We start from the raw sequence: 25,027 nt of genomic DNA on the forward strand, positions 1-25,027 counted from the left end.
ACCCCAAAGTTCACAAACATGGTCATTTAGTGGCTGTGTGTCAAGATTAGAAGAAAGTGGCCAGACCCAACAACCAAAAACATACCCAAGCAATGCCGGGTCTTCAGTTAGTTCTAAAATAAAAACAAAATTGTTTTGAATTTTGCATGAAAAATGTAATGCACATTCGTTTTTATTGCCTAAACTCACAGCCTTCCCCACAGCTCACAATAACAAACAAACAAACAAACACAGAACATTTATATCGCGGTTTTCTCCTGGCGGACTCAAAGCGCCAGAGCTGCAGCCACTAGGACGCGCTCTATAGGCAGTAGCAGTGTTAGGAAGGTCTCCTACTCAATAGGTGCTAGCTTACTGAACAGGCAGAGTCGAGATTCGAACCCAGGTCCCCTGTGTCAGAGGCAGAGCCCTTAACCATTACACTATCCAGCCACAATAAAGACAGAGTCAGTAACCCACCCCATGTTATAAAACATATTTTGGTGCAGGGACTTAACTAAAAATTGTCAGGCCACCCAGAAAAGCTTTGGGTGGGACCCGACCACCAGTGTTAAGTAGACACCCCTCCAGATCTCTGAACAGTATTAGGTGGTCTTTGCGCTCCCCCAGGGATATAATTATTAAACATTCTTTTTGACCCCCCCATCTCCTTACAACTCTCATCTCTGCATGTCATGTGACATCAGGAGTCGGTTTCCCTGAATAGTGAAGTGAGGACCTGTTCCTTTGATAGAAGCAGGTGAAATATTGGTCTCATCTGCACTATTCTGCAAGTCATCAAAAGGTTGGGCCCCTTAGCCTTTGGGCCTCCCCAAAATGGTGGGGCTTGCAGGGGGATATTGTTACACCACAGTCTTGAAGAGATGTTTTGTCAGAGCCTATAAAATAAAATAGGTAGCATTGCCCCAGCAATACCTGACCTAAATACAGATACTTAAGACTCCGTTCATTAGTTTATCAGCTGCACTTTTTTGTAGAAGATCACAATGTGAGACTAGCAGCCAAGTTCCTTTGTGTGCTATGAGCCATGACACCACGTGCACTATATACAACTACTGTTGCCACATGGCTCCAAAACAGATAGGCAATAAAGGTCTACCTCCATTTCCAGAGCCCTATTCCCACCACTGGTGGGTGAGAAGGCTCTTCAGGCAAAGTCCTTTGCCTGATGGGAGAAGAGCAAGGGGTTATGATCCAACCCAATTGCCAAGAACTTTGAGTGATAAGATAAGCAATTCCGCTCTGGGTAAAGTGTAGACGAGTCTCCTAAAATGCCGTACCGATTCATCCAGTCTATATAATTTAGAAGTCAATAAAAACAAGCAGGAATTGTAATACTTTCAGGGAGGGGATGTACAAATAAAAGAGTTGGTAGAAACCAGTTGGTTGAACTGAAAAGCTAAAAAAGGATAGACCCCTCCAGACCCTCTTTAGATGAGATAGAAGACTAGAAGCAACACTGGGAGAAGCCTTTGAGGCGCATCAGTTCCTGCAAATAAAGGTTCACATACATCTGCAACACAAAACACTTAACTTTGTATAATTTTCCTCAATAAATGAATTATACAAGCATAATGTTTAGGGCGAATTAGCTTAATTGGTTTCACATTATCTAGTTTTAGGACTTGAAAAACAGACCATGCGTCATTTCCTGTTTATTCAGAAATATTGAAAATTCAAATAGGTTGGTAAACTTTCAAGTAGACACTCCATCTGGAGTTTTTACTTTTATTTTTTTGTACTTTAACTGTATATTTAGCTTCCTTTGGGCCATTGGTTTGATTATACCGTTGTGTGGCAGGTAACTAAACAAAAACATGGCAAAATGGGAAACCATTACAATCTTAAGGGGAATTTGGGACTTGCCATGCAAAGAAAAAAAAATGTGTAGACATTATTTTTGCTGTAATGTTTGATTTTCCCATTGTAAATTATCTCTATAAAATGAAGCATGCAATCAGTTCATGATGACAAAACATTTTGTTTTCCAACACATAATTAATATGTCAATGTACTCTGCATGGCGAATGAAGAGGCTGCCAATTGCAGCGCTTTAGTATAATATACAGTATTACAGACATTAGTGTTCACTTGTTCTGCTTATTATATAAATACATCTTTACCATCAGAAGCATAAATGTAAATGGACTAATTTATAGCAGGTTTGGACTGTGTGTTTTGCAGCCAAACTATCAGTCCCTGCACAATTCCAGTGGTCCTACACACTGGTCTCTGTCTCTTGCTAAGATCTATAGTCCATATCATACCATATCATATAATATAAAACCTAAAATAATATCATACATAACATGTGTATGAGAGAGTAGTGTAGTGGATGTATCTTAGGCAAGGCCAATTTAGGGAGGAGAGAGGGGAAAAATTATTTTTTTATTTAAAAACAATCTTTTAAAATTAGTTAAAAAAAATATAAAAATTGCAGCAGCAATCGGAGACCACAAAAAATGCTGTATTAGTGGCAAGAAAAGGAGGTAAAATTTATTTGGGTGGTAAGTTGTCTGGCCGAGCAATAAATTGTGGTGAGTGGCAAAGTGCTGAATTGTAAAAAATCGACAGGTCACTAGGGGGTATAAACCTGTGGTCCTCAAGAGGTTAAATGGTTCCCTCCATCCTTTCCATTTTTTTAAACCAGTTTATGTTCCTTACAGAGTGCACAAATGATTGGATACTTTGTTTCAGTGGCGTAGCTAAGAAGCTGTGGGCTCCATTGCAAGTTTTGCATTGGGGCCCCCCAAGCTCTCTATACATAACAATTGATACGCCACACCAAAACCAATCAAGGACAACCACAGTGTCAGAGGTGCAAGAAAGGGATGGGAAACAGTGTGTTAATGATCACTGCTATTTAAATCATCTATAGAAGTGAATATTATCAGCATAGGACCAATGAAGAGCTAATACTGTGGTTGAGGGTGGGCCTCTCTAGCCCAAGGGCCCCGATGCGGTGGCTACCTCTGCACACCCTATTGCCTAGCCCCTGCTTTGTTTAACTGGTTCCGAATCTTGATGATTGAAATCTATGCCCTGTTTGTGTCCTGTTTTTCCTGCCAGGTCGCAGACTTCAGTCATTTCAAAGTGGGCTCTCGCCATCTGCGCCACTGTACCCGCACTGCTGTCATTTCATTGGCTGCTAGCCCCGTGATTACTGGTTTGTTTCCTTCTTGGATAATGATTTTTTAAAACCACAAAACTGTTTTCCACTTCAACTAGTCCAATGTAAATGAGCCCAGAGAATGTAGCAGTGTTTCTGTATCACAATTATTGATAGTTCCTACTTTGCATGATAGAGTTTGAACTTGCATTTTGTGAATGCAGCAGTGAACTCTGACAGCAGACAACGATTTTCAAAGTGTTCCTAAGCCCCTGCAATGATTTCCTCTACAGAATTTTGTCTGACTGTGACCAATGTAATGCCATCTGAGAGCCCAAAGATCACAGTCATCGAAAACTGGCTCTTGGTCTTGTTTTTTGTGCAGAAAGACTTCCAGATTCTCTTTGCAAGTCTTCGTAATAAATAGTGCAAACTTTCAAACTTTACGTTTCTTATTTAGGCATGATACTGAACTGGATCAGAACCGTATCAAGCTATTTGTTACATGCACAAACTTATGTATGATTTTCTGGGTGTACATAGCAACTTGAAACTTGATACAATCCAGCAAGTCCCAGCTTGAAATTTAAAAAGTTGTCTGGATCTAATAGGTGTGTCAAACAAATTATTAACAAATGGCTTAGTAGGCCAGGACAGTAAGATAGGGCGGTAAGAGATTAAGATGTATGAAAATGTACCCAGTTTGTATCTTTATGACTGTAATCCTCAATCAGGTATGATGGACGACTCCACACTTCTGGAATTAGTGACTGTGTGTTTGTAGGCTGTCTCTCCACATGCACAGGATGACCTGGGTGTGGGAAATAAATAATGTCAAACAACTGTTGCCAGAATCGTATCTAGGGCAAACAGCCCTTATGGCAAACACTGAAATCAGCTCCTGAGGAAGGGGGTGCACTTTCCAAATACTTAGTCTCCATTGAAGTGGTTGTGTGCAAGTTGAGGTGAAGCGTGGCTTGTAAGAATGGAGTATCACAATAGGTCAGTCTAGACATATCCCCCAAAACAGCTAGGCAGATTGCCCTCTCCCCTTTCCCCCTTCAAAGATGTTACCAGGCAACAGAACGTCCCCCAGATAAAAACTAGAATCTGTATGGAGAACACCAGGAATGCTATGGAGCAGCACCCCCAGTAAATGGCACATGCCATACCTGCACCCCTGTAGATACGCCTCTGGATGTTGCTAGGGCTCATAATTTATCATAAATCCAAGTTTGAGGTTTAGTTCATTCAAAAAACATCTAAATATTTTCATACATTTGTGTTCAAATGTCTCTTCCCTCCCATTAATGCCATGGGCAGATGTCTTGATGTTCAGTCCCACAGGGGCCTATGCGTCTCCATTTACATTTCCACTATGTAGCAGTACCGATTGATTACCCTCTATAGTGTCTGCTTTATTTCTGCAATATACAGAACCTTATTAGGGCATTTCATGCACATGATTGCTTACACTAGATTCACTGATTTTCTTCTTCACTAACTCCGGACCACATAAAAATGGTGGGCATATGACTCAGTATTACGTGATACTAAACATTATCACATCACACTTTTTCCTTTGATATTTTGCAGCAACAGAGGAACTGCTGAAATGCGAAAACGGCAACAATCACAAAATGAAGAGCCTTCACCTGTATCACAAGCACCTGGTGGGAACCAAAGGCCGAACACATGCTGCTTTTGTTGGTGCTGTTGTTGCAGCTGCTCATGGTATGTCTTGCAGTATATTTGGTTCCTTTCCAATGCAGGTAAATAAATAACAAATACTGTTTGCTGCCTTTAACTAAAGCTACAAATAAAAACGTGAAGTGTCTTAGGTAGAGAAGGAAATTGGGGCAGAAGTCGCCATGGTACAATAACATAGGGATATGAAATTTATAGAAATACCTCATCTGAAAAACAAATGGAAGTGTCCTGCATTCAAGCCAATGGGTAATGCCTTTGCTTGACCTAAACTCAAGACATCCAAAGTGTGGCTATTAAATTATTAAAATTTAAAATGTTAAAAAGTAATGCATCTAAACATGGACTACTTCAATCCCCACATCCATTTGCCTACGCAGCCTCATTTCTTGGGGCGGGCAAGGCTGGTGTCCACCCAAGGGAGGCAGTGCAGGAGGGGGAACAACAGGCAACACTGTGACACAGCTGTGGGGAGGGGGGACCAACTCTTTCTTCCCTTTCCTCGGGCCTCCTTCTGTGCTCCCCACCCCCTTCCATTGCATAGCTTTGGTAGTGGGCAGAGGTTACAGGGAACACTCACCTCTTCTAGACACAATGCTATGGAGGTCCACGTGCCACCAGTCTTCTCTGTCTGCAGTGCCAAAAGTTGGCCGCAAGGTGGCTCCCCCAGGACCTCGTAACGCTGATCAGCGTCAAGTCCTGCGGTCCTTAAGTGGTTAACGGAGGTAGAGTGAGCGAAACTGCGGACAGAGAAGACAAACCACACATGGATTTCTATTGTATGGAGCCAGGAAGAGGTGAGTGTTCACTGTAACTTGTACCTGCTGCCCAAGCTCTGCAATGGGGGGAGACACAGAAGGGGGCCCCATGTAAAGGGACGAAGAAGTCAGGCCCCCATCCTCTTGACTGTGTCACAGTGTGCCCACTGCTCCCCCTCCTGCACTGTGCCCCCCACTTATAATGTGCCGTGAGTGGACACACATCTCGACCACCCCTAGAAATGGGTCTGCATAGGAGAATGCATGTACGGGGGCACCTATACCTGGCTACCTAAACTGGGGACACCTATACCTGGCTACCTATACTAGGGTAGCCTATACCTGGTTACCTATACTGGGAGCACCTATACCTGGCTACCTATACTGTGGGCACCTATACTGGGCTACCTATTCTGAGGGCACCTATACTACATCTGGCGAACTCATACTGGGGCCTGCAAAATACCACATCACAAATAGTGTTCGTAAGCCTATGGGGGGGGGGGGCACAATTTTTACACCTTTGCTCTGGGAGCAGTTTGGCCTAGAAACTGCCCTGCACCTACGTTCTGTGCAAGTGAGGAATCAGTGGATGAGCAGTACATATGCGGCGGCATTGTGAACGACAGAGATGACCACAGCAGGTCTTGTAAGTTCCCCAAGAGCAGCATAACCTACAGTATAAGGTGCTGCTTCCCCAAGATTCGGGGAAGTTGTGAGAATGATTCAACGTTACTTCCACAGCCAAACAGGGAGCATTATACTGTACTTCACTTAGTGGCATAGCTAAGGAGCTGTGGGCTCTGATGCAAGTTTTACATTGAGGCACCCCCAAGCACTCTATACATAACAATTGATACGGTGCACCAAAACCTGCCAATGGCAACTACAGTGTCAGAGGTGCAAGAAGGGGATGGGGAGCGCTTTGTTAATGGTTACTACTTTTCAAATTATCCATAGGAGTGATTATTATGAGCACAGGACCAATAGAGAGCTAATGCTGAAGTTGAGGGAGGGGCCCTTCTGGCCTAAGGCCCCAGATGCGGTCGCAACCTCTGCACCCCCTATTTTTATGCCCCTGACTTCACTCAGTAAAAGGAGATGATGTACTCTCCCTTAAGATGGTGATAGCTTAATTATTATGAATTAAATACTTATATAAATAGTCTTACATTTATTATTTCTGTATAGCTAATATCTATGTTCAGAATAATTATTTTTACAATTTTGAATTTTAATAATTTTGCTATAGTTCCACTTTAATGTTTTGTTACACAAGCCTTTAAAATATTAGCAAAACAAGTGTTCCCTGATTCATGTTTAGATACATTACTTTTTGTCTTCTAGAAAGAGGGCATGATTTACACACAGAGGTGCAGCAGAAAGGAAGCAATTGCCCAGTTCAGCCAATTATAATTATCCAATTAAAAAAAGTGATTGTTTGCTTCCAGCTTCCACTTCAGTTTTCTTCAAATGTTCTTCGAACTCCTATTTATAAATTTAGTACCACATAAGCAATTTTACAGCTCAAGTTCACTGAATTCTTTGGGTGGAGAAAGTTAAGAGGCAGCCCTGATAATATATGTTTTCTTAGTATAATTTGATATCCTTACTAGGTTATTATTTTAAATAAATTACATAGTGCAGTTGGGATTATGCAACTAAATAGTAAATAATAAGACCAAGTAAATAGTAAATGAGAACAAATTGCATGGACAACCAAAGGCAATGCAGATAATTCATAGTTGTGTAGCAATGATATAGGGGAGATTTACTTAACTGCGGTAAGTACATTAATGTTCATAAAGTCTTAACCACTTCACCACTGAGGGGTTTTACCCCCTGACCACCAGAGCAATTTTCACCTTTCAGCGCTCCTTCCATTCATTCGTCTATAACTTTATTATTACTTATCCCAATGAAATGAACTATATCTTGTTTTTTTGCCACCAATTAGGCTTTCTTTAGGTGGGACATTATGCCAAGAATTATTTTATTCTAAATGTGTTTTAATTGGGAAATAGGAAAAAATGTGGGAAAAAATTATTATTTTTCAGTTTTCGGCCATTATAGTTTTTAAATAAAGCATGCTACTGTAATTAAAACCCATGAAATGTATTAACCCATTTGTCCCGGTTATAAAACCATTTAAATTATGTCCCTATCACAATGTTTGGCGACAATATTTTATTTGGAAATAAAGGTGCATTTTTTTCAGTTTTGCATCCATCCCTAATTACAAGCCCGCAGTTTATAAAGTAACAGTGTTATACCATCTTGACATAAATATTTAAAAAGTTCAGTCCCTAAGGTAACTATTTATGTTTTTTTTTTTTTTATTGTATTTTTTTTTTTAATTACAAAAAAAAAAAAAAATTGGGGAGTGTGGAAGGTAATGAGTTAATTTATTGTGTAAATGTAATGTTTGTATATGTAAAATGCTTTTAGGGTGTAGTTTACTATTTGGCCACAAGATGGCCACAGAGTGTTTGTTTACATGCGACCTGTAAGCGTCCGGAAGGACGCTTACAGGAAGCAGTAGGAGGCTGGGAGACGCACAATGATCTCGCTGTTTCTGAAAGAAGCAGCAGATCATTGCGGGGGCTAGATCAGCGAACGGGAATGGATTTTCCCGTTCATTGATCTGCGGGCGGCGGCGTGCACGAGCGGCGGGTGCGCGCGCACGAGCGGCGGGAGCGCGGACAGCGGCGGTAGCGCGGAAGGTACGGATTTCTCCGTCCCTGGTTTTTTAGGAGGGAAAAAAGGGGCGGAGAAATTCGTACCGCTGGGGGTAAAGTGGTTAAAGTGGGTTGGAAGTTCATATTAACTGAAAAAAATAATAAAATGTCATTCAATAGGAAATTACTTGTTCAGCCTACCTTTCCCATTGATTTTATTTTCAAAGAGTTTTATTGGTTTTGGATATAAAATAACAGCTCAACAGTGTAATATCAAAATGCATTTTACAATCAACAGCTTATTGCAAATTTATATGCATCGTCCTTTCCCATTGATTTTAATGTTCGCTGGCAGAATTTAGTAAAAAAGTAATATGAAAAAAGAAACTTTTTTTGTTGGTTTCCATCTTGACTACCTCTCTGTGATGCCAAAAGTAACATCACTTCTGTCCTTTTCTTTTTTCTCTTTTTCAACCCAGACCAGTGTTTTTTTTTCTCCTCCCTGCTGTCGCTCCCACAGCACACATCACCTTGTCAGGAAGCTTACATCAATGTGTAAACCTCCCTAAGGCCTTGTTCACATTAGGCAACGTGTATGGCTGTGCGTTCGGGATGCAAGCGCACCCGATCGCAAGCCATATGCGTTGCGCTGCTGATCCCATTCATTGCAGTGAATGGGATCAGCGATGCGCTTTTGCACAAATGCATGCAGCAGTGTTATAGCACATCGCACTGCTGTGCAGCGCGTATAGTACCAACATCAGAAGTGCTCTCTATGCACTTCTGATGTTTTTGCTGATCACATGCTATACACGCTGCTGAAATGCGCACAGAAGTGTGTATAGTGTGAATGAGGCATAAGGGCCCTTTTCCACTAGCAAGCGCAAATCGCAAGCTACGTTTACCACTGTCCACGTTGTGCTCTACCGCTGCGGAAATGTAGCGCAAATGCAATGAGAATTGCGCCGCCCGGCGATCACAATTCGTAAAACAAGGAATCGCAAATGAAGCATTGTAGTGGAAAAGTAGTATTGTCCAGTTCATGAACGATTCATTCATTTGAACTGGTTCTTCCTTGTGAGCTGAGTGATACGATTCATCACACTGAACGATTAATTTGTAACAGTTCAGTGGATGAAACAGGAATGCAGCTGCTGAGCTGTAAGGAGTGAGAGAAGGAACTCCTCCCAGCCAGGGCCGGATTTTACTTTCCTGTGCCCTAGGCCTGCTGTCACCAAGCCCCCCCCCCCCCCCCCCAAAAAAAATAAAATTGCCCAACACTCTGACTAGCGATCATTGGTTTGAATGGGCTCATCTCAGTTGTGCTGCTCTGCCCCCCATTCAACAAATAATTCCTGTAATTTGCGCTCCTGCCCGAATTTGCACAGCAGCCGATAGTGTTCTGGGCATGCATACTTGAGAAATGACGCTGATGTATGACCGGTACTTGTCAAGAATGCATAACACTGTACCGGCCATGGGCAGGAGCGAGAAATTACAGGGAGCGCGAGTGGACAGAGCATGCTCTCCTTCTATGTCCTCTGTGCGACTGGCTGCAATCGGAGCCACAAACAGGTGGCAGGGCAGAGCAATGGAGAGAATCCCATCCAAAACAGAGAACAGGTAAGTAGCAAACATCCTATCAAGACCCACTTTGGATGTTCTGTTGTAATTACAGTGGACCTGAACTCAGCACTTCCTCTCTGCTCTAAAAGATACGCAACAACATAACCTTTCAATCAAAAACATTTTTGTTACAGCTGATACAAATCCTGTAATAAATCTGCAGTGTGTCTACTTCCTGCTTTTATGGAAGCAGACATATTTTTAACATCCTGTGCTTTCAAATGAGCTTAGGTGTTGTGGCAGTCAGGTGACACTCACAGTGTACAGATCAAATTACAACTTGTGACAGAGGAGGGGAAATTAGACAGGCTCTCGAAATACATACATGGTACATATCTCTGTTTTCCTTCTGTCCTGTGCAAGAGTTCAGCTCCACTTTAAAGCATCTGAATGACATTTATTTATATTTGCTGAAAAATCTATGTATCTCTCTTGAATGCTGAATGTACATATGGTGGTGTGCTCTAACATATTGGCAGTATACGGGAACAAAGTCTGAAGAAGGCTAATTTAAATTGCCTTTAAAACGTTTTTAGGGTAAATGAGGCATGTAGCATCATGTTTTTTTAATGATGTGGGGACTTAAAGTCCCCCTCTCTCAGATGAGAAATCTGAGTTTGCTCGGATAGTGCTATTCAGATTTTAAAAAATATCCGAATTGCTATTCAAAGTTCGGATAGTGGAAAAAGTTCGGATTATCTGGGTAGTTCGGATACCCAAATATTGGATGAGCACCACTGCTCAGGTGTCATTTAAAATGACAGTTTAGCAATGAAAGGGAAGAAAACAGCATTTTTTATCCTGCAGTCTCATAGATGGTAGGAGCTGGAGGACAGAAAATGAGTCAGGAAAGAGTTAACTAAGGAAGAGAAGTGACCACTGCTACTAGAAAAAAAAAAAGAAAAACAGTCATAAATTAGGATTCGATAAATTAACAACTGCTGGGGTCAGTGTCAAAGCTGTAAAAGAGGTGAAGAAACTGCAGAGCTCACTGATGTTTGGGAATGCCTGCATTAAAACTCAGCGGAACTTAGTTCTATCTGCTTTGTAATGTAAATCTCTGGTATTTCTCACATCGATCTGTATGTCTATCATACAAAGGAATGGATTATCAGGTGGCCGTTATGATTGATCCTTATTGTTTTAACACATCAGGAAGTGAGAGAGAAAAGCAGGGATTGGGGAACTTTGGAATTCAGCTATTAGTGGAGAGCAGGGCGCTGGCTGGCTGCACTGCGGGACCAGAAGAGATGATTTATTTTGACATATGACCTCTTCTCTCTCCAAGTCATGCCGCCCTTCTTATCTTATCTAATTTTATCGCCCTAGGCCGTGGCCTTTCTGGCCTTTCCAGAAATCCGTCCCTGCTCCCAGCTCACTCAGGTATCAGATATTTGCAGCAACTCCCGAATCATAACTGATCTGTTCTGAACAGTTACTTGGCTCAATGATTCAAAGAAGGAACTGTTTGAATGGATCTTCAGTTTAAGTATTGAAAGTGCAGAATCAGAGGCTGATGTGCATTTGGAAAGTGAACACAGTTCACTTGCATCCATTAAGTTTTGTGTTCATGATCTGGATTTTTTTAATGAACTGAATCGAATGAACCGGTTCATTGAAAAGATCCGGACTTCCCATCACTAGTGGGAGACTTTTAAACAGCAAAGGAGGGGAGGAGGAGGGGAAAAAAACACTTACCCACAATCCAGCAGGCTTACCCACAACCTCCCGGTCCAGTGACTCAGCAACGACACAGGCATGGGTGAGTTGGGGGGAAAATGAGGGGAAGACATATTCGTACCCCATTTAAAAAATTAAAGGGGTATACATAGTATTGTGGACAATAAATATTTTTTAGACTTGTTTTTATTTTTGGTGTTGCAACCCCCTTTAATGCATGATGAGTAAAGCGTAATGCTTTGCATGTTATTTATTGCATTGCTGTGGTTCTCTGTGGGAAGGGAGGGAGGAGTGGGCAGCGGCAGAGCGCACAGTAGCAGGAGAGGGACCTAGGAGGAGAGCCTGGCTCTGAAGACAATCAGCAGCACACGGCATCATTTGACAAGACAAGACAAATAACATTTATATCGCGCTTTTCTCCTGGCGGACTCAAAGCGCCAGAGCTGCAACCACTAGGACACGCCCTATAGGCAGCAGTAGCAGTGTTACCTAAGGTCTCCTACTGAATAGGTGCTGGCTTACTGAACAGGCAGAGGGCCAAGATTCGAACCCTGGTCTCCTGTGTCAGAGGCAGAGCCCTTAAAGGGACTCCGAGCAGTGCCTGTGGGTATGCCTTTAAGCATACCCACAATTAATTGATTAAATCTTCACACCTACCAGCATGATGTTTGTAATTATATCCCCCTGGGTTCCTTATATTTCATTGCATTGTGCTGAATCGAGCTGCCGACTTTGGAGGAAAGTCGTCCTCTGTAATACAATGTAACTATGGAAAGATGCATATCATTTTGAAGCTCTCTTTCTCCTCTTTCCAATGATGGATAAACTGCCACCCTACGCCTTTTAAAAAAAGGGCATAGGGCGGCGGTTTATATATCATTGGAAAGAGGAGAAAGAGAGCTTTAACCTCTTGACGACCAGCTAACGCCGATTGACGTAAACTGGTTGTCTGAGGGTTGCCATGGAAACGGCCGCCGGCAAAATGTAAACAGGCGGGGAAGAAATCCCCGCTGTTTACATCATACGGCGCTGCTGTGCAGCAGCGCCGTAAGGCAGATCGGCGATCCCCGGCCTCTGATTGGCCGGGGATCGCCAGCATATGATAGGCTGAAGCCTATCCTTCAATGCGCGGGACGGAAATCCGTCCTGCGCAGCTCACAGGTGGAGGTAGAGGGAGGGAGCGGGCGAGACGGCGGAGAACACTGTGGAGGGGGGCTTTGAAGAGCCCCCCCGCTAAGCAAATGCAGCCGGCGGCGATCAGACCCCCCCCAGCAGGACATCCCCCTAGTGGGGAAAAAAGGGGGGTAGTCTGATCGCCCTGCTGCACTCATGATCGGTGCTGCGGGCTGTAGAGCCCACGCAGCACCGATCACTGAAAAATCCTCTGGTAGGCAAGTGGTTAAAATGATATGCATCTTTCCATAGTTACTGCACTGCTCAGAGTCCCTTTAACCATTATACCATCCAGCCACCACAGACAGGATGGCGAGGGCTGGTTTATGTGCTGATGGGGCCCCTTTGACTCTGAATGGGGCCCCAAGCGACTGCTTTTGTTGCCTGGTCAGTAATCCGGCCCTGCTTGGCACTATACATACACATGTCTATCTCATCATGTCTCCTGTCACCTCGGTTGTCCTTTAATGATCACTACTATTTAAAGCATGTACAGAAGTGATTATTACCAGCATAGTACCAATAGAGGGCTAAAACTGTGCTTGAGGAAGGGCCCCTTTCACAACCTCTGCATCCCCTTTTGCTACGCCACTGTAACTAAGATATGATTGGAGAGAAAGTCCTCCTCATAAAAGCTTAGTCTACAGGTTTATGGAATATAAAAGGTGAGGGGAGTTTGTAAGTTGCTCACACAGTAAGATGGTACTGTGTGTTTTACTGCAAAGCTTAGGCATTGGTGGATCAGTAACTGGCTGGAATGGCCTAGTTCATATCATATGGTTTCCTGAAGAGGTGAGTTTTTAGGTGGCATTTGAAGGTTTCCCAGATTGAGATATGCCTCATCGATTTTTGGGAATGCCTTGATGAGACTCTCTGACTTATAACTGCAAAATGCTGCAGCTCTAAAAGGCAAAGATCTTCCAATTTAATTTTTTTTATTACTCTTAGTGAAAAAAGCTGATGTGAGTATGAATGTCACTGTGCAAAGTTTTGAGTATGAGTATTTGCTGTTTAACCTCTCTCCAATAAAGCGAATTGAAATGTATTCCCTGTTTGGAACTTATCTCTGCCAAGGAGTAGATTTCAATCTCCTGTCTCCCAGAAATGTCCAAAATGCTCTTAAACTCTCATTAACTCACACTACCGCTGTAGGATCTGGTAAGCCAGGCCAATCCACATCAACAAAATAAGGTGAAACCAGGTGGGATAGATGAAAACCGGTATTCTTTTATTAACAACGCCACATAAAATAACAATACATCCAAAGGGTCAACTGATGCGTGTCGGGCTCACAATCTGCCCTTAGTCATAGTTCTAAGGGAACTATGTTTCTGATCCTGTCTCCATGCGCTGCCGCCACTATCACTGCAATTTCATTGGGCTCGATTCACAAAGCGGTGATAACCCAGTTAAAGACTTTAGGCGTGATAACCATTTTTATCATGCCTAAACTCAGTTTAGGCATGATAAGTTTAGGCATGATAAGTTTAGGCATGATAAGTTTAGGCATGATAAGTTTAGATAAGTTTAGATTGCGCGCAAAGTCCTGCACGCAAAGCAGCGCCATTAAACTCTATGCAAAGTGCACCAGACTTTGCTAGCGCAAAACTTTTGATCAGCTGTGCACTGCGGTGCTAACCCAGTTGGTGCTTAAACTTATCATGCCTAAAAACTTATCACACCTAAACTTATCATGCCTAAACTTATCACACCTAAACTTATCACACCTAAACTTATCATGCCTAAACAGAGTTTAGGTGTGATAAAGGGCTTTTCACTAGCGTGCTAACTGTTAGCACCGCTTTGTGAATCAGGCCCATTGCCTCCTGACTTTGTGATCACTGAACCAATCACAGTTATCACAGATAAAAATGAAAACAAAAGCTCTGGCCCTTAACCATTTAAGCTTTCTGGACTTAGTAGCTACGTCCAGAAGGCCATGTGCGCGCCTGCACGCTCCCGTGGCCGATCGCGCGCATGCACGCTCGCTCCCAGCTGCGGATTTTTAGCCCAGGAATCAATGAATCGTGCCATGGTGCCCGATCACTGGTTCCTCTCCCCCGCAGAAAAAGCAACTGCTTCTCTCGAAAGCCTCGCTTTTTCTGCCTCCTACGTTCCCCTACGTCAGCGTACATGTTACGCTTAGAGTGACGTAATGTAAACAAACCTAAAGTTGCCATCTTGTGGCCAAAAAGTAAAAGAGGAACTGTAGTGGAAGTACAATGAATAAAATTGTTTTTTTTTTCTTACTATATTCATTTATAGATTATTTAGTCAGAATTGCCCATTGTATTACTGGTGTTGATATCTTTAGCTCTGACAGGTGATCTGTATGGAATGTTCATTTAGGGCTGATTGACACTACAAGAGCTTTTTAAACGCTAGTGATTTGAAAAGCTCTTGCTAATGCAATGCTATGGGGGATTTTTACAAAATCACATCACTCCAGTGAGAACACTCGCATAGGATAACATTTGCAAAAGCTTTTAAAATCACAAAATGCTTAGAAAAGCTCTTGTAGTGTGAAGAGCCTTCACGCCCTCACTGAGAGGTCTGTGCACAGAGGGGATAATGCTTCCTTGGCAGTTGGAAAAAGCCATTGTTTCCCACAATGCAATAAAGTTCATAGACTGCAAACTGTCAGGACCTTGGTCATGACATCATACTGTGGGAGGGGTTTCATCCTAATTACAGCCACACAGACCCCCCTGATGATCAATTCAAGAAAAGGTAAGATTTCTAATGGGAATGGAGTATCAGCTACTGAGTGGAATGAAGTTGAATCCTTGGTTAAAGTTCCTATTTAAGGGGCCAGAGCTGCTAGTTCAGAAATGGTTAAATGAGTCATGCTCTGTTAACACTTCTTTCACTCCAGACTATTTCATTACATTGGTGGATGAGCAAATCCACCCGTTTGTGAGCAAAAAAGAAGTAAAAAAAAAAACCTTAAAATTGGACTACTAATTGACTTAGAGGTACACTTTTTTCATATAATTTAGTTTTTTGGAAGAAAAGTAATTGCATCTACGAAACAAACAAAATACAAAATACCAGCAACAATAATACCGTAGAGCACCCTTCTCTCCATTTTCTCCCACAGTCCCTATTAACAAAAACTCCAAACAATAAATCACACACAAAAAAATCCCCACCATTCCAAACACCCCCACCAATCATCTATGTTGAAAATGAAAAAAAAACGCGCATAACTTTTCAACAGAACTGGGAAATCATCCCGCCCAACAATCAAACTTCCACATTTTTCCCAAGGAGACCCCCCCCCCCCCCCCACACACACACACACCCTCCTTAAGATCTCATAACGATATCAGAGACACACTTAGTGATATGACTATATACTCTTTAAAGCATCACAGAAGATGCTTTATTATATAAATGCTTAATAATAATATAAACTCCCACAACATTAATAATTACGACGAAAGTCATGGCATGCAATTCTTGAAGGTGAATTACTCCTCCATGGAGATGTTCTCCTTCAAGGAGAAATTGTCTTCCAAGGAAATTCACCTAGGCAAAATTTTGCTTCTAGGACAAGTTAACCTTTAAGGAGAAGACTAAATTTAGGATTGTTCATGATGGTTATGTCTAAGAAATGACGCAATAATCTATTATTGTTAGTTTTGTATTCCCCTACATTTCTGTGCAAAAGCTGTTAAGGTCAGTAATAATGACTTGAAAAATGTTTTAATCATAAGCTGCTAAAACTACGTACGCATGTTAAGTTTTCATTGCCCCATATTATTTTTAGAGATTGAGCCAGATGGCTGTGTTGGGTTAACTGCTGTACAGACACACTGTTCAGCTTCTAACTTGACAGCATGTACTGCTTTTATAGGGAAGGGGGAGAAGGCAGACATGATTCAGGGCTCGTTCACATTAAGGGCCTTTTTGCCCTTTTTTCAGCGCAGGCAATTTTCAGAATCGCCCACAAATCGCTTGTGCTATGAATCTCTATGAGAAGGTTCATATCAGCACGTTCCGTCCACAAAGCGGTGCATTACCATTTTTGGGGGCGTTTTTGCTATGATGGAAGGTATAGGAAGAGAAACGCTCACAAAACCGCTTTATGCGGCGATTGCGTTTGCGTTATTTAGAATAAATACATTGAATTTATTCATTTCCGGGTCAAAGAGCTCACTTCCTGACTTGAATCAGGAAATTAATGACAAAACCGCCCTGGAAAAGCGCTTAGAAAAGTGATTTTACCAAAAACGTAGTTCGCAGTGGAGCGTCAGGAGGGGGGAAACAAAGCAGCACAAAACCGCAAAACCCTTGCGTTTGCAATTATGATTTTAGATGTAAATGAAGCCTTACACTGTGGGGATTTTCATCCCCCCCCTTCCGAGCCAATCCACATCAGGGAATAGTGATCCAGTTAGATCACAACAGAGGAGGCCAGTATCGGTAGAGGACATGTTTGTATAGGAGACAGACTGAGAGCCAAGTAACTAACACTTAAAGAAAATAAAGATCGCAGCCCCATAGATTTTCACTTCAGGTTTCTTTAAAAAAAAATGTTTTTCAGCAATGCAAGACATTTCTGGAGAATATAAGATGGCGATTCCAGTTTACAATAAACCAAAATATGTTTAGTATAGATGAGACTGTATTCACATGATAAGCAGACGTTTCCTTAATGGTGTAGTCTAATGAAAGCATACAAAAAGCCTGTTTTCTTTTTATATCAGCCTCGGGAAAATAAGTAATTTGGAATTGCTGCTCAGATCATTTTAAGTTTTAGATGTTATGGGCCCGCATGATGTAACTGTATGGAATCTAGCTGAACTCAGTCCTGTGAGATCTATTATCTAAGTACTCTCTGCGCCATGGTTAGTGTATATCTTCCAAATATTAGGGCTGATGCACAAAGCTGCCATAGTGCCTCCTTTATTTCATATTTTACCATTAGTGTTGGCTCCACTATATCTTGTGTTTGACTACAAGTAAGCACCCATGAGAAAAGTGTTGTTCAGCTGTCTCATACATCTTTTAAAGTTTAGTCACTTAATCATTAGCTGATATAAATGATCATATATATAATTTATGATTGTATCGATACTACTGAAAACATTCTTGTGTTGCTAGCCTGGGCATGCACTCTGCTGTTGTACACAAATAGTGTATCCATTCCTGCTAGATCACAGATTCACGCACAACATTTCTGCAGATGTACATGTCTCATTCTATGCATTCATCTAAGAAAATAGAAGATGAATGAATTCCTAGCAAAAATGATTCATTTTCCGTTTCATACATGTATATCTGAATCATCTAGGCTAGGAATTAATTACGGAGATAATGTTACATTTGTGTCAAGTGCGCCTTAAAGAAAATCTGTAATATTTTAAACAGAAAAGTTAGATACTTACCTCAGGAGAGGTAAGTATCCTCCCATTCTCCTCTGTCAGGCTGTTTCAGTGCTAGGAGCTCTGAAGCTCATAAGCCCGTGGCCACACTGCACATATGCAGTTGCACTCACCTGCTCAGGCTTCGATAATATAAGCCGATCCGACAAGGTCCATGCTACCACGCAGATGTGAGCCATCAACAAGGGCTTGTCGACTAGGCCAAACTCAGGTGGAGGAGGATGGGGAAGCCTCTAGAGAAGGGGTGCCCATTAGGTAGATCATAATCTACTGGTAGATAGCAATGGACTTCTGGGTAGATCCCACACTGTCCGTGTCTCAACATTTTAGCATACTCCTTGAACTATCATACATGCATAGGTAAAATCAGAGGTTAGCGTTAGGCACAGGAGAGGAGAGGTTAGTGTTAGGTACAGGAGAGGTCAGGGTTAGGTACAGGAGTAGTTTGTTTTGTGCACAACAAAGGAGATGTTAGTGTTAGGCACAGGAGAGGATAGGTTAGTGTGAGGTAGAGGAGAGGTTAATTTTAGGCACAGGAGATGAGATGTTAGTTATAAGAGAGAATAGGTTAGTGTTAGGCACAGGAGAGGGGAGGTTAGTGTTAGGCAGAAATCAAGGAAAGGTTAGTGTGAGAGTAGGGGACAGGAAAGGCAATGTAATGTTTGGTAGTTCTCATGTATGACATTTTGTTGGCTACCTAAATCATATCATATTTTGCACAGCAGTATAGAGGATTGTGATATTGCAAGGTGTAGAGAAATACATTTAGATGCATTATGTGTTTCTGCTGATTACAAATTTACTGGACACCGAGCTTGATAGTCGAAGCACAGTTATTTGATCAAGCACTGCTCTGTTTGGCTTTTATTGAGGAGGACTCAATAATATACACCTAATTCAATGGTGACTTGTGTTAACCAATTAAGGACCAGGGCTTTCTGCAGTGATCGGTGCTGCGTGGGCTCTCCAGGCCGCAGCACCGATCAGGATTGAGCCTTGGCGATCAGACTTCCCCCCTTTTTTCCCCACTAGGGGAATGTCCTGCTGGGGGGGTCTGATCGCCGCCGGCTGTTTGTGATCTGTGGGGGGGGCTCTTCAAAGCCCCCCTCCGCAGCGTTTTCGGCGCTCCCTGCCTTCCCGTCCCTCCCTCTCCCTCCATGGGCTGTGCAGGACGGATATCCGTCCTGTGCATTGAAGGATAGGCTTCAGCCTATCATATGCCGGCGATCCCCGGCCAATCAGAGGCCGGGGATCGCCGATCTACGTCACGGCGCTGTTGCGCAGCAGCGCCGTATGATGTAAACAACATTTCGCTAGCGAGCCGCGATCGGCGGCTCTGCGGCTGTTCACGGAGACAGCCTCCGTGAACTGACATGGAAAATCCATGCTATACCACTAACGACCCACCGACGCCTATCGGCGTTAGGCGGTCGTTAAGTGGTTAATCACTAATGGACTGCTGCTGTGCATGTGCTACAGTTGTGGCTTGCATCTGTAGGTAGATTCTACCACTGTGCTAGAGGATTCAGAGTCTTCTCCCTATTAAAGTACACCTTAAAGTGAATAATACTGCACCATTTATATTTACCTGAGGCTTCCTCCAGCTCCATGCAGGCCATGGGCCCCCTCAATGTCCTCTCAGGCTTCTACATTGTTCAGTGGTCAGCTTTGGCAACTCTTCCGGTCACACTCTGTCACACATGCGCGGTCACCCCCCACCCCACCCGCATTTCTGCACCTAAACAGAACACTCTGGATCCTCTAGAGCAGTGGTGCCCACACTTTTTCAGCTAGCAAACTATTTCAAAAATTATGAATTGAAAATTGGTCCTTCTTCCAGACACAATTTGTTGCACATGTAAAGCTGCGCATCCAGAGACTTCTCCCGTCCCGCTCCTCCTCATCATTACTACACGTGGTCCAGCCAAAAACCATTGTTCGCTTGTGTCTGCACAGTAGCACAGACCGGCCGCAAGCTTTGGGAGGACACATCACTGTAACGGCAAGGTGGAGGGAAATGGGAGGGACTCTGATGGATGCAGAGGCTTCCCTCTCTTGAGGTAAGTATTTATCTTTTACTTCACAGTTTTGCTTTGACTATATTTTCTTCATCTACTTTTAGGAGTTGATTGAAATTCAGATTTAGTTTTAGGTCACACTCATATAAAAATATAGAACATTTAAAGGGTTCACAAACTTTCAAGCACCATTGTATGAATGAACCTACACAAAAAATCAAAAAGGATTGCAGGATATTAGGTGGCTCAGTAAACAAAAGCATTTTTTGAGAAAAATAATGGAACTTGATATCAATGTATTGCTAAATGTTGTCCCTTCCCTTGGGGATTTTTTAAAGTTGTAAGACTGTCACTCAGTGGAAGTCCCCCTGGATGTGGATGAAAAATGTTGGCACCATCAGTGGATCTGCTTTCATTGATTGGGATATACTACATATTCCAATCTTGTTTGTTTCGGCCAATGACCATCATATCACTTGGGACATTTTCATAGTAACATTGCAGCTTTCACTGTTGCTGCACTAATATTCTAAAGATCTTGGCCAGTTACATCTCCTGGCTCTATAAAGCACCGGAAGTGTAAGAGCAACACAGAACTTCCGCAACACACAAACTAATGCCAGGCCATTACCAGTCCTTCGCATATAAATGCCCTGAAAACGTGTCTGGAAATTGTAAGTAATTCAGGCATAAAAGTCAGGGTGGAGATCTGACAGGCTCAGCCATCAGTGGCTATCAACCGATCTTTCTGTACTTTGTGTGCTGCAGTCGATCATTTGTATGGTAGTACCACTATGACTGTTTGTGTCTGGGTAATCACTGCCTGTTTTATGCCATTTTTTGTAGTTTTGCTGCTATGTATAGGTGCGGTAGTTGGCATAATACATATTTTTGTGTTGCAGATAAATGATAATGCTGGTACATTTGGTAAGTTGTGTAGTTTGGGGCATTTTGTGTAACATCCCTATCCTTATTATTCTGGTTTTATTACTTTTTCAATAAATGAATCCTTTACTAAGCGGCTTGTTATCCTGCAATCCCTTTCTCTTATTTTATTTGTTGTTTTATGATTTGGATGGGTTGGATAACTGCGACACAGTTCTCCTCACTTGAATTGTGTTTTGATATACGTGCCTTGTTAATGATGAAGCATAGGCACTGCTCACCTAAAACATTAATAATAGTAACTGACAGTTTAAAATAGTTAACTAACTAAAACACTTCTCTGACTTCAATTTATACTGGTATATGGTACTTGTCTTGTTATGCAATTACTGACTGTGGTTGTAAATTGAGGATTGAATTGTTAGTAAGATGCAGAAGTGCACATAGCAATACTTAGTTTGTTGCTACATATGTAATTTATCACCTATATTGTCATACATCGGTATTTTGTATTAAACAGAAAACCTTGTAAAAAAAAAGGATACTCAGACTTGTTGAATTGCTAATAACCTGAGTGACAAAACTAATAACAAGTTCAGGCATGTTTTATATTGTAATTTGATAAAATTGCACTTGCATAGTGTTGAAAACAAATCAGAACTTATAATAAATACAAAAAATAACTAACTACATGTGTAGCTCTGATGACATTTTGAACGTTCCTGGTGTCTCATATTCTAATTTTCAGTTTAAGGGGATACATTCTAACTCTAACGTGTTTTAAAGCAGCCATGTCAATGTGTTCAAAAATCTGGTTCATTCAACCTCTTTACAAAAAGAAATAGGTTTTTTTTTTTAGCATTTTGGCACTATCCTGTTATCACGATTGTTTGCTCAGCTAGAGTGTTTTGACTTCTATTTACTTTTCAGGAAAGCTGTGCTACATTTCAATGCGATATGACAGCCTCATTTGCATACTGAAAAGCACTGGGTTTATTAAGCCCTGCAAAAAAAAAATATAGAAAATGAACTTGGGCAAGTTCCAAGTAGGCTTGGTACTTATATGTGCCTCTGTTTATCTCATCAAGTCACATGTCAATTTAGGTAGCTTTAAGTGTTGAATAACCTGTGTTTAAATTGCTTAACTTTCTCTAGACAAAATAAAGTGTTGTACTACATTGCAGCCTCACTGTTAGGAATGAAGATAGAGGCGAGAATGCGGGAAGAGTGGCACATACAACAAAGATGGAGAGCATACAAGCTGTAGAAGAATGGTAAGTTTTTATTTCAAACTTCCATTTCCACATTCTAGTGTCATGTCAACAATTAATGCTATTGTTTTATTCTGCTACAAGTAATGATATTTTCAGTTAAGCTGCAAGCTTGTACACAATAATGACAATGCTTCAGATCCGTTCCCAAACAGTCAGAAGTGGTATCTGTCCAAGTCACATGTTCATACTTGCAGACAAATAATAGCACAGTTCTTAAAATTAATCTGCACTCTGGGGCCCATATGCAATTACCTTTTTCTCCTAGGAGATACTTTTTCAACTTCTTTTTAAAATAACTTTTCAGCACTTTGCAATTAAAAAAGTATCAAAAAGCAGATGTAAAAATACTATCAACATTATTTTGATTATTGATGGTGGTGGGTGGGCTTTGATTGCTGCAGGGTTGTTTATTTATTTATTTTTTAATAAAATTCCCTATTTTTTATTTATTTACAACACCCTTCCTCCCGCTCTCCCTCTCTCCCCCCACCAGCCAATGACAGTGATCAGCTGTGATCGGCACGATCACTCCTGAGCCTCTCTAGGGTATGCTTGCAGTAAAAAAGAAAATAATGTAGAAGTGATAGGAGGAAAGGAGGAGGCACTGACCTGATAGTTCATTCGTTGGCTTATTGACTGTGCAAAAAGATTACATTACATGCAACAGGGTGCCCAGGCAGACATGTGTAGAGGGGTAGTTGGCATATAGTTGCTTCACATAGTATTGATGCTTGGGCACAGCAATAGTGTAATTCTATTGCCATGATCAAGCTTTAATACTACGTCAAACAGCTGTAGACTGTTCACAGTAGCCACCCATCTGTCTGGGAACCCTGTTGCTGGTACCTGCGCGGTCCCTTATTGAAGTTATGACCTTGCACACAAGAGTCCAGGCTTGCATACAGTATGTGCAGTATAGGTGCACTTGGCAAGTAGTTCTGAAGGCTGCCTGAGGACTCAGAGCCCCAAAGACCCAGTTAGTCACATAACTTCAAAGGGGGAATGTGCAGGAACAATGGGATAGACTGAGGACCGGAAAGGCTCTATGGTATCCAGAGCCATCCCTCTGCTTAGGTGTGCATCTAACCTTCAAGTCTCACGTTTGCTGTAAATGCAAGTTTTTCCACATTTCACTGCTGTATTGAATACATACAAAAGCACACAAAACTGCATAGTAGCTGAAAGAGAGGCTGAAACAACTGATCAGCTAAAATGTATGCAGTCAGCTGAGGCGGCCAATAACAACCACCTCAGCTGACAATCGGGCATGTGTATGGCACCCAATGACCCCCAATGCCCAATCCATGAGAATCTGCCGGAAGGATCTACCCAACCCCAGCGACGCTCATCCCCACATGGATCCCATTGTTACCGCCGCTCCCTCGCCTGCGCATGATGTCACGCATGCGCCGCTCATAATCTCTCTGCCATCCCCCTGCATAGCAACACAGCACGTTGTCAGCTACACAGATGACGGGCGTGTGCATCCCGGCCCAGCGATGTTGCCCAAGGGGATCAGTGTCTGATCCCGGATGGGTGACATCAGTTAAGCATGTGCTCACAGCCTTACTGTATCACCTAGGCTGGGAATCCGTTGACATCATTATCCATATGAGGACACCAAATAAGCCTTGTGATGCATTAGCTGCCAAACTCCTGTAATATAACATGACAAAAGCTTTAGTGGACTTTGTGATAACAGGTTTCCCCCTGCTATTTGCAGACGAAAACTTACATTGCCTTATTTGCATGTTAAACAAATCAGCAGCAGCTAAAGACCAAAAATGTATTATCCTGTAATCTGATATTTTACAGCTTTCTCTAACAAAGCACTTGCTACCTTGGGAGCAATTAGATTTAGAAAGTTTAGCTCCACTTTGACAGCTGTTGCCTTTATGTAAATTAGCATTTTGCCTGCAAGGTCCTTGTATTGGGAGGACATTAATGCATGTGCTACCTTCTGTGCTCTTAGGAGCACTCTGTAAACATCAGGGGCTACTTAGCTTCCTGATTCGCTAGTATCTTTAGCAAACCTACTAAAACAGCTCTCAGCCATTCTGCACTGTCTCGCAGTCATCTCAGAATCAGATTTTATTTGGCCAAGTAAGTTTACACTTATAAGGGATTTGGCTTGGCAGTTGCTCAACAGACACAGATAACAATCAAAACAGCATAGTAATGGAATATACCAAGAATCTGTACTAGTCAAAAATGCACTTCTGTCTCTTTGTTCAATTGTAGTATGCAGAGGGAGACAGTGAATGCAGGGGAAAAAACACCAAACGGAATTCACAATAAATTTATGAGGCAATCAACTGTTTGTGGCATGGTTATGGCAAACAGACCTTCCTTGCAGTCTCACGTTCTTATTTTAATTTGAAGAGCTGCTATTGTAATGTGAAGTTTAAATAGCAGCCATGAACAGAGCAAAATCTGTGTAAATCTGATTCGTACAGCTCCCAGGGGATTTTACGTTTTTAGCACTACGTCCTTATCAGGACTCTGAGTGCAGACAGATCAAAATGTTTTGTCTTCTATTTACTTTTCAGGAGAGCTATGCTGCATTTGACTCTTGTCCCTTAGCCTCTTTTGCATATATAAAGCACTGCAATATTGCAAAAAAAAAAAAAAGTGTAAAAATTAAAATCCATACATATAAAATGCAGATTTCTTCCAGTGTAAAATGCAAAACAAAATTCCTCTTTTCTTTTATTGCTTTCACTTACAGT

The 25,027-nt window shown here is 42.0% G+C and overlaps 1 protein-coding gene across 3 annotated transcripts in view; it reads left to right on the forward strand.

The window, feature by feature from the left end:
• The window catches only part of RGS17 (regulator of G protein signaling 17), a 141,590-nt gene that overhangs the window by 85,212 nt on the left and 31,351 nt on the right, over nucleotides 1-25,027 (forward strand). Inside the window, exons 2-3 of one of the 3 annotated variants that reach the window (XM_068279558.1) lie at nucleotides 4,706-4,843; nucleotides 22,209-22,298. In XM_068279558.1, the coding sequence (XP_068135659.1) occupies nucleotides 4,725-4,843; nucleotides 22,209-22,298 (209 nt within the window). In that variant the 5' untranslated portion in view covers nucleotides 4,706-4,724. Of the gene's footprint in view, nucleotides 1-4,705; nucleotides 4,882-22,208; nucleotides 22,299-25,027 lie in introns of those variants that run through there. The other 2 variants (XM_068279559.1, XM_068279560.1) reach the window with 2 other exon arrangements.

This window comes from Hyperolius riggenbachi, chromosome 4 (genome assembly GCF_040937935.1).
Source record: "Hyperolius riggenbachi isolate aHypRig1 chromosome 4, aHypRig1.pri, whole genome shotgun sequence".
NCBI lineage: Eukaryota > Metazoa > Chordata > Amphibia > Anura > Hyperoliidae > Hyperolius > Hyperolius riggenbachi.